Source organism: Ornithorhynchus anatinus, chromosome 14 (assembly GCF_004115215.2).
Source record: "Ornithorhynchus anatinus isolate Pmale09 chromosome 14, mOrnAna1.pri.v4, whole genome shotgun sequence".
In the NCBI taxonomy this organism is placed as follows: Eukaryota; Metazoa; Chordata; class Mammalia; order Monotremata; family Ornithorhynchidae; genus Ornithorhynchus; species Ornithorhynchus anatinus.
The window spans coordinates 3,451,846-3,462,580 of NC_041741.1; the positions used below are offsets into that span (position 1 = coordinate 3,451,846).

At 48.4% G+C, this 10,735-nt stretch overlaps 1 protein-coding gene across 1 annotated transcript in view; it reads right to left on the bottom strand.

The window, feature by feature from the left end:
* Positions 1-7,698, bottom strand: part of STYX (serine/threonine/tyrosine interacting protein) — a 28,483-nt gene extending 20,785 nt beyond the window's left edge. Inside the window, exon 1 of the mRNA XM_029078779.2 lies at positions 7,585-7,698. Within this exon, the coding sequence (XP_028934612.1) occupies positions 7,585-7,641 (57 nt within the window). The 5' untranslated portion in view covers positions 7,642-7,698. The remainder of the gene's footprint in view (positions 1-7,584) is intronic.
* Between the last annotated feature and the right edge of the window lie 3,037 nt (positions 7,699-10,735).

A 10,735-nucleotide genomic window follows, 5' to 3' on the forward strand; every position in this document is an offset into this window, starting at 1 on the left:
GGCAAAGCCTGGAACATTACCTTTTGTTTTCTTCAGGCTAATTGTTAATGGGGAAGGCTTTACTGATTTTACACTTTTTATGGACTCGTAGAGTACGGTAATCACATAACGCTGTGGGATTCATTTTCCAACAGAAAATCAAACTCCCTTGCTAATACTTTTATTGTAGAAGCCTATTCAGTACCCTGACCAGAACTATGAGACAAGGAAAGCTTCAAGAGACAGTCCAGTAGGGCCCACTTACGTCCACGTTCTTGTTTCGGGGGAGCATTTATAGCTCTCAGCCCTGTAAGACGGATTGGTAAGGAGGATGGAAGGGTAAGTGGAAAAGGGGAAAGGGGTAGGGAGGAAGGAAAAAGTCACATCAGAAGGAATCCTCCCCCATGCTCCTCTTTCTTCCTCTGGCTCCCTGCCTCTTCCTTCCTTGGAAGTCAGGGTTATGGACTGGTTAGGGAGGATCCAGATCCGGCATTTCTCTCTACCCTATTCCCGGCTTCCCCGCGGCTGGCTCTCAGTCTCATTTCCAACACTGAGTATGTCTGGATTGGTGTCCGCGGGAGGTGTCGGTGTATGTGCTTGTGTAAGGGGTAGTATGGATACATGGGGTAAGGAGTGGGGAGAGGCGGGAGTCAGCGAGGTCAGCAAGGAGGCCGACGCTGTAGTCAAGGTGGGTTAGGATAAGTGCTTGGATCCACGTAGTGCCGGTTTAGATGGAGAGGAAAAGGTGGATTTTAGCGATGTTGTGAAGGCTGAATCAGCAGGATCTGGTGACAGATTGAGAAAGGTGAGTCGAGGATAACACCGAGCGGCTTGTGAGACAGGGAGGAGAGAGGAGAGCTCGTTGTGTGCAGGGAATGTGTCTCCCAATGCTATTATATTGTACTCTCCCCAGAGCTTAGCACAGTGCTCTGCACACAGAAAGCGCTCAGTAAATACGACTGATTGATTGGTGCTACCTACAGTGATGGAAAAGTGAGGGGAAGGACAGGGTTTGGGTGGGAAGATGGGGAGTTCCCTTTTGGACAAGTTTGAGGTGTTGAAGTTTGGGACATCCTCGAGGTAGGAGGTAATGTGAGACTGCAGAGGAGGAGACCGATCAGGGCTGGAGATGTAGATTTGGGAATTATCTGCAAAGAGATGGTAGCTGAAGCCATGGGAGCGAATGAGTTCTCCAAGGAAGTGGGTGCAGATGGAGAATAGAAGGGGGCCAAGAACTGAGCCTTGAGGGACTCCCACAGCTAGAGGGTGGGAGGCAGAGGAAGAAAACCAAGAGAGGACAGGGTCAAGGAAGCCAAAGTTAGATAATGTTTCAAGGAGAAAGGGGTGGTCCACAGCGTTAAAGGCAGCTGAGTGGGGAGGATTAGGATGGAATAGAGGCTGCTGAATTTGGCGAGGAGATCTCTGGTAACCCCTGGGAGGGCAGTTTTTGTGGAGTGAAGGGGGTGGGAACCAGATTGGAGGGGGCGTCAAGGAGAGAACTGGAAGAGGAAGTAGGGACAAGAGGTATAGACAATTCTCTCAAAGAGTCTAGAGAGGAGATGGGGCAATAACTGGAGGGAACTGTATGGTCAAGGGAGAGGTTTTTCAGGATAGGTGGCAGATGAACATCTTTGAAAGCAGTGGGGAAGAAGCTACTGGAGAACGAACAGTTGAAGATGGCAGTCAGGGTGGGGATAAGTGTTCTGATAAGGGCCAGGGTCTGGAGGTGCAGGTGGCGGGGCTGGATTTTGAAAGGAGGATGGCGATCTCTTGAGATCTTGCTGGGAAAGATGGGAGAATTGAGAAGGTGCAGGAGGAGGAAAGGACTGGAGAGGAGGAGGAAAGGACTGGAGAGGAGGAGGGAAGGACTGGAGAGGAGGAGGGGAGATTTTAAGGATACTATGCTTGAAAGTTTCAATTTTATCAATTAAAGTTCGTGGCCAGGTCATTGGGGGTAAGAAATGGGGGCCTGAATATTTGATAGGACAGTCTGCCAAGCAAGAGTATCCTGAAAATATGTCATGGTATCCATTATGAACTATTTCTGTTCTCTCTCTTCTCTCTTGACTGTAAGCATCATGTGGGGCAGAGACAGCATCCAATGTGATTAACCTGTATCTATCCCAGCACTTAGAACAGTGTTTGGCAAACAGTAAATGTTTAGCAAACACCAAAATAGTAATTTTGCTGCTTTAAATTGCAACACACAACGCTTGTGGCAGCATCACGTTTTGAGTTTTGTTTTTGGCGGGACGAAGTAGGCTTGAGCTTAATATGAAAATGTGATCCAGGACCCTTTCATGTTATTCAGCAGGGATCAAACAGATTGTGTTTAATGAACGAGGACGAATGAGGCTCAAAGGTATTTTTCAGACCGTTCAAGATTAGATTTTACACCACGCCAGCCCGAGAGTGTCTCTGATCAACAGAGACATGCACTGCTTTCCACTACTCTCAATTAAACAGAGGCAGCAGAAATCTGAATTTTATTCAATTGTGCAAAACCACAATATAATCTCTTTTTTCCTGAGGTTTAAGAATATCATTTGCTAGGAGCTCTACTGTGCCCTCAACTCTTCAGAGACAGCAAATTTTAGCTAAGTGATATAAGCATCTGATAAACTCAAATGCCAAGTTAAACCTATTGAATGCCCTCAGGGAGAATGGGAAGGAGAATGAGGAAGTTTTAGAGTTTAAGATAGCTATTCAACCACTTGGATCAAGCTCCAGGGATTAGATGAGATGTTGCCCAGGCTAAAATATTTTGCCCATGCATTTCTAACATGCCAATTCCCGGTGTGCCATTTAAGATACAAACTTGAGAACACACGCATGAAAATAAACCTTTGAACAGAAAATAAATCCCCAACCAGGTGGTAGCAGCCAACCCTAGCACCTATTTATGTATATTTGTTTGTTCACCCAATTATTTATTCTGATTCTACCACCTACAGAGTTTTATGTCTTCCTCCCCTGCTAGTTTATAAGATCCTTGAGGGCAGGGAACTGTGCCTGCATCTTCTTACTCTCCCAGAGGCTTAGTAGATTGCTCCGCACACAGGAATTGCTCAATAAATCTCCTGCATGCTGCTTCGCTGGGAAAGGGGGATACAGGCACCAAGATATCTAATAAACTTCAATCAGTACCTGGAAAAAGGGACATATTCACTATCATCAGCCCAGAGGTCTGCCGCAGCTGCATGAGAAAAATAAACCTGTCCCCTTTGTGAAGGAAATCCTGAATCCAAAAGGCATCAAAGGCAATTTCTGGTGCCACTCTACCCAAATGATGGACATGATCAATTCTTCCTTCTTTTTCTACTCTCTCATGTTTTCCACAGGCATTGAAACTCCAAAGCTGGAGTGGAGGTTAAAAACTACTCCTCACTCCAAAGCTGGAGTGGAGGTTAAAAACTACTCCTCACTCCTACTGTAGGAGCCATGGGTATATACTAAAATCCTAGCTAGAAAATTGTATCTAGAGAGTCACCTTCCAGATTTCTTTATTAAAATTCAGTGCCGTCTGTACTAAACACTTGGGAGGGTAAACTACAATAGAGTTGGTAGACATGAGCCTATCTACAAAAAGCTTAGAGTCTAAGGGGAAGATAGACCCAAAGATAAATTACAGATATGGGAAATGGGAGAGGATAAGGATATATACACAAGCACTGTGGGAAGGAGGGGGTGAATTTCAAACGCTTAAGGGGTACAGATCTAAGTGCGTAGATGTCACAGAAGAAGGGGCTAATGGGAGATGAGGGTAGAGTCAGAGAAGGCCTCTCGCAAAGGAAATCTGATTTTAGGAGGGTTTGAAGGTGGGGAGAGTGGTGGTCTGTCGGGTACAAAGGGGGAAGGAGTTCTGGGTCAGTGGGAGGCTGTGGGCAAGGGGTCGGTGGCAAGACTGATGAAATTGAGGTACAGTGAGTAGGTTGGCATTAGAGGAGCCAAGTGCATGGGCTGGGGTTGTCATAGGAATCCCGCGTAGTAAGATGGGGGGAGTGATCTGACTGAGTGCCTTAAAGCTGCTGGAAAGGAGTTTCTGTTAGATGCAGAAGTGAATGGGCAACCACTGGATGTTTCTGAAGGGTAGGGCAATGCGGACTGCTTTGGTTATTTTTTAAAAAAGGGAAAATGATCCAGGCAATTGAGTGAAGTTATGACTGGGGAGGGGAGAGACAGGAGGCAGGGCGGACAGCGTGGAGGATGAGGGAGGGATACGGTAAGTACTTAGAGAGGAGTGGTAGCAGTTTAGATGAAGAGGAAGGGGCTGACTCTACAGATGTTGTGAAGTCCCAATCTTAATTTAAACCAAAAATTATAAGTGAGATGCCCACTAGAAACATATTGCAATCAAATGGAATGGCAAAATCTGGGCATAAAAGTGAATTTTTAAAGAACTATCTCTTACTTAAAATCTCAACAGCTCATAAATTTTGCCCACTTACAACATCTTGGCTTTTCTGGGCTTATACCTAAGCACCAAACATATGACCCAGAGCACTGTTAGCTTGCTCCATGGTAAAAACAAGAATATACATTCAATTCCTGCACTCTTTGTCCAGGGACAAGGCCGCTGACATAAAAGAAAAATTTTTATGAGTGGTGGTAATAAGTACTACAGCCCACTGCCTGGAAGAAGATCATTATTCTCCAAACACCAGTTAATCAATAGTATTTGAGCACTTACTGTGCACAGAATTCTGTTTTAAATGCTTGGGAGAGTATTAGAGAATTGTACACATAATTCCTGTCCTTGAGGCGCTTACACACTAGTGGATGATGAGCTTCGACAGATAACGAAAAGATTTGCAAAACTGCTGCTAGAAAAATAAGTCTGTCAAATTATGATTTCAGTTCAACCAAAAGATGACTTCACTTTCCAAAAGCCTCATTCAGTGGCTTATAAATCACTCCTAAATATAACGGAATGATCAAACCAGTAATACATCACGTGGACCATAAAAACTTATTTTGCACAGAAGGGTGTGAGAAATGATAGTCCAAAACCAATTTGAAAGTTCTCTTGTGTGAGAGTTCTTTAATTTATTCCAGGCAGTTCCAGGCATCTTTCAAAACCCTGATTTCTGCTATTTTTACTACGGCTCTTCCTTGCATGACTTGTAGATTTTGTTGCAAGTTAACTTTGAATCTCAAGTCGTTTGATAAAAGTTCACGATGCTAAAAAGCCACTTTCGAAAATACTATCAGTGATCTTTCCGCCTTCAAATTACTTTACACCCAACAGTTCACCTTAGAGCCCACGATTTGGGATGAAACTCCGAATCCTGGCCTTTTGCTTCTTTTATCATTTCACCCTAGAAACAGATCGTGCTTAGTATTTTGGGATTGAGCAGTGCACTTTGTACTGATTGAGCACTACATATCCTTCAGGGCGGGAGACCCCGGACCTCAAAGAAACCGGAGGCGGGAGCTTTGGCCCTCATCAAGTTAAATCAATCAATCACATTCATTGAGCACTTACTGTGTGGGCAGCAACCACGGTGGCATTTGTGTAGCATTTATTATGTGCTGGCACTACGCTAAGGCATTGGGTAGACTGTAAGCCGGTCAGTGGGCAGGGACTGTCTCTATCTGTTGCCGATCTGTCCATTCCAAGCGCTTAGTACAGTGCTCTGCACCTAGTAAGTGCTCAATAAATACTATTGAATGAATGAATGGGTAGATACAAGCTAATCAGGTTGGACACGGTCCCTATCCCACATGGGGGTCGCAGTCTTAGGCCCCATTTTCCAGATGAGGGAACTGAGGCACAGAGACCTTAAGTGTCTTGCCCAAGGTCACCAAGCAGGCAAGTGGAGGTGCCAGAGGTAGAACCCAGGTCCGTGCTCTATCCAGTAGGCCACGCTGCTTCTCTATACTAAGCGCTTGGAAGAGGATGCACGAAGACCTTACGGGGTAGAAGGGGTAGAAGCGGCATGGGCTAGTGGATAGAGCGCGGGCCTGGGAGTCACAAGGACCTGGGTTCTAATCCCAAGTGACTTGCCCAAGGTCACATAGCAATTAGAACCCATGACCCTCTGACTCCCAGGCCCGTGCTCTAACCGCTACGCCACGCTGCTCGGCTCCACCCCAGCGTTTAGTACAGCGTCTGGCACAAAGTAAGCGCTTCACAAATACCACAGTTCTTATGAAGCAGTGTGGCTTAGTGGAAAGAGCCTGGGCTTGGGAGTCAGAGGACCTGGGTTCTAATCCTGGCCCCACCACTTGTCTGCTATGTGACCTTGGGCAAGCCTCTTCACTTCTCTGGGCCTCAGTTACCTTGTCTGTAAAATGGGGATTAAGACTGTGAGCCCCATGTTGGGACAGCCTGATGACTTTGTATCTTTGTATCAGAGAAGCAGCGTGGCTCAGTGGAAAGAGCACGGGCTTTGGAGTTAAGAGGTCATGGGTTCAAATCCTGGCTCTGCCACTTGCCATCTGTGTGACTGTGGGCAAGTCACTTAACTTCTCTGTGCCTCAGTTACCTCATCTGTAAAATGGGGATGAAGACTGTGAGCCCCACGTGGGACAACCTGATTCCCCTGTGTCTACCCCAGTGCTTAGAACAGTGCTCTGCACATAGTAAGCGCTTAACAAATACCAACATTATTATTAACATTATTACCCCAGTGCTGAGCACAAAGAAGTGCTTATCAGTTTCCTCATCTGTAAAATGGGGATTGAGACACCGAGTCCCACGTGGGGCAACCTGCTTACGTTCTAGCTAAACCAGTGCTTAGCACAGTGCCTGGCACTGTTCTTGTCTGTCCATCTCCCCCGATTAGACTGTAAGCCCGTCAAACGGCAGGGACTGTCTCTATCTGTTGCCGACCTGTTCATCCCAAGCGCTTAGTACAGTGCTCTGCACATAGTAAGCGCTCAATAAATACTATTGAATGTATGAATGAATGGCACACCGTAAGCGCTTATCAATTCCTTCATCTGTCAAATGGGGATTGAGACTGTGAGCCCTGCGTGGGACAACCTGAAGGCCCTGCACCTACCGCAGCGCTTAGCACACCGTAAGCGCTTCTCAGTTCCCTCATCTAAGAAATGGGGATTGCAACTGTGAGCCCCGCGTGGGGCAATAATAATAATGTGGGTAATAATAATAATGATGGCACTTGTTAAGCGCTTCCTATGTGCAGAGCACTGTTCTAAGCGCTGGGGGAGACACAGGGGGAATCAGGTGGTCCCCCGTGGGGCTCCCAGTCTTCATCCCCATTTTACAGATGAGGTCACTGAGGCCCAGAGAAGTGAAGCGACTTGCCCACAGTCACCCAGCTGGCAAGTGGCAGGGTATCATTATCATTCTCAGTTCTTTCATCTGTCAAATGGGGTTTGGGATGGGGGCCCCGCGTGGGACAACCTGATGGCCTGGCACCTACCGCGGCGCTTAGCACAGTGCTCGGCGCACGTAGTGAGCGCTTGGCGCCCGAGGCCGCGCACGTGCCGCGGCAGCCGGAGGCACGAGGGGGGGAGCGCATGCGCGGGCGGCGGGGCGCGAGACCAACGCCCCCAGCGGCCGCGAGGACACTGAGGGCGGGGGGGGGAAGGGGGCCCCCTCGGTGACGTCAGCGCGGGGGGGGGGGCCGGGCTCACCTCGGTGTCCTCTTTGGACTGGGGGAGGGAGGGGAACTCCAGCTTCACGTCGTCCATGGGGCCGGCTGGAGCCCCCTCGGGCGGGGCGGGGCGGCGCGGCGGGCGCTAAGGCGCGGGGGCCCCGCGATCCCGGCGGCCGCGGCGCGGAGGAGCGTCGAGGGGCTCGGCCGCCATGCTGCTTCCCGCCGCCTCGCAGCGACGATGGGACCGAGCTCCGCTCGTGCCGCCGCCGCCGCCTCCACGGCCGCCCTCCCGACGTGATGACGTCGCCCCCGGGGGCGGGGCCTCCACCCCCGCGCGCCCCGCCCTCCGGACGCGATGACGCGCGCGCGGGGCCTCGGCCCTCTCGCGCGCCCCGCCCTCCGAGCGTGATGACGTAGCCCCCCGGGGGCGGGGCCGCCCCCCTTGCGATGACGTAATGGCAGGAGGCGGCCGGAAGTTGGCCAAGCACTAGGCCACTTCATCGTAATAATAATAATAATAATGATGTTGGTATTTGTTAATTGCTTACTACGTGCAGGGCACTGTTCTAAGCGCTGGGGTAGACACAGGGTCATCAGGTTGCCCCACGTGAGGCTCCCAGTCTTCATCCCCATTTTACAGATGAGGTCACTGAGGCCCAGAGAGGTGAAGTGACTTGCCCACAGTCACACAGCATAAGAATGATGCCATTTGTTAAAGCGCTCACTATGTGCCCCGCACTGTTCTCAGCGCCGGGGTGGATAGGGGGCCATCAGGTTGTCCCACGTGGGGCTCACAGACTTCATCCCCATTTTACAGCTGAGGGAACTGAGGCACAGAGAACTTCGGTGACCTGCCCAAGGTCACACAGCGGACAAGTGGCGGAGCCGGGATTAGAACCCAAGACTTCTGATGCCCAAGCACGTGCCCTACCCACTAAGCCACACTGCTTCTTTAGGAGCCCCTTCTGGAAAGAGTGGCTCAGTGGAAAGAGCCCAGGCCGGGGAGTCAGAGGTCATGGGTTCGAATCCCCCCTCCATCACTTGTCAGCTCTGTGACAGTAGGCAAGTCACTTCACTTTTGTGCCTCAGTTACCTCATCTGTAAAATGGGGATGAAGACTGTGAGCCTCACGTGGGACAATCTGATTACCCTGTAAAAAATACCCCAGCGCTTAGAACAGTGCTCTGCACATAGTAAGCACTTAAATACCAACATTATTACTTCTCCTCATGTCCCTCTATAAGCATCTTATAATAATGATCATTCATTCATTCAATAGTATTTATTGAGCACTTATGATGTTGGTATTTGTTAAGCGCTTACTATGTGCCAAGCACTGGGGTAGATACAGAGTAATCAGGTTGTCCCACTTAGGGCTCACAGTCTTCATCCTTATTTTATAGATGAGCTAACAGGCACAGAAGTGACTTGCCCAGGGTCACACAGCTGACAAATGGCAGAGTAGGATTAGAACCCATAACCTCTGACTCCCAAGCCCGTGCTCTTACCACTGAGCCACGCTGTCTTGAGCCATCGCTCCGGCTGCCCCGCTACCCACTGCTAGGGCCGTCACCATGTCAGAAACTGATAGGAAATACAGAGATTAATTCAGGTGGGGTGGGTCCTCGCTGTGTAACTCAGGCGCTTAGTACAGTGCTCTGCCCACAGTAAGCGCTCAATAAATACAGTTGAATTAATCAACTCGGTAGATATGCCCCTGTGCCACCTGGGCCTTTTTATTGGAAATGCCCCCCCACCCCAGTGTATTATAATCATAACCGTCGCATTTGATCCGTCAATTGCATTTATTGAGCCCATACCGTGTGATAATAATAATTGTGGTATTTGTTAAGTGCTTACTATGTGCCAGGCACGGTTCTAAGCGCTGGGATGGATCCTGGCAAACTGGTTAGGCACAGTGCCTCTCCCACATAGGGCTCACAGTCTTAATCTCCATTTAAAAGATGAGGAAACTGAGGCACGGGTAAGTCCAGTGACTTGCTCAAGGTCACACAACAGACAAGTGGCATAGCGGGGATTAGAATTCAAGTCTTTCTGACTGCCGGGCCGGTGTCCTATCCACTAGGTCATGCTGCTTTTCAGCAGAACGCTGTAGTAAGCGCTGGGGAGCGTACAATAGAACAGCATAACACACATTTAACCTTGCAACACATTTAACCAGGCTCTTGGGAGAGTGCAATGGACTGAAGAGCCATGGCCTCCTGGCAAGGAGCGTACAATTCAATGGGAAGACCCGCAGGCCCAAACACTTCTCCCACACGTGGTAGCTGCATCCCCGGAAGAGGTGGACAGTGAAATTTTTATCTACCCGAAGGGTTTCGTCGTCATATCTTGGTTGGTCGGACGGTGAACTTGAATTACATCAAAGTGCGTTCCTGAAAGGGATTTACTGTGAATTTATTTTAACCTATCGTAAGTACTTGGTCGTCATATTCATTCAAAAGTATTTATTGAGCGCTTCCTGTGTGCGGAGCACTGTACTAAGCGCTTGGAAAGTACAATTCGGCAACAGATAGAGACAAATCTTGATTGGTTCTGAAAAAGAAAAAGTTTGCATCTAAATGCACCTGATTATAAAGGTCTAATTAATTCATTCAATCATATTTATTGAGCGCTTACTGTATGCAAAGCACTTTACTAAGCACCTAAGAATGACCTTTGGGATGACCCAACCTGGGGTGGGAGAAAATTAATCTGGGAAGCCTTCCTGGAGTAGGTGAGATTTCAAAAGGGCTTTTAAAGCTCTTCTGTTTCCTTCTAGACTGTACAGTCGTTGCGAGCAGGCAAAGTGTCTCCCACCTCTGTTACGCTGTACTCTCCCAAGAGCTTAGTACGGTTCTGTGCAGTAAGTACTCAAATACGATCAATGAATTGATCTGATAAGGGAGTGCATTGGGCAGCAGCCCTTATGTAATAATAATATAATGATGGCATTTGTTAAGCGCTATGTGCCAAGCACTGTTCTACGCGCTGGGGAGGATACAACGTGATCAGGTTGTCCCACGTGGGACTCACAGTCTTAACCCCCATTTTATATACCTAGAAAGGTGTGACATCAAAATAATCAGCAAAAATAGACCCTCATAGGATTAAATCTTTATTATTTTCTGGTAAGTCTCAAAAAATAGTTTAAATTTTAGTGATGGTAAGAGGAAGCCCTTAAAGAA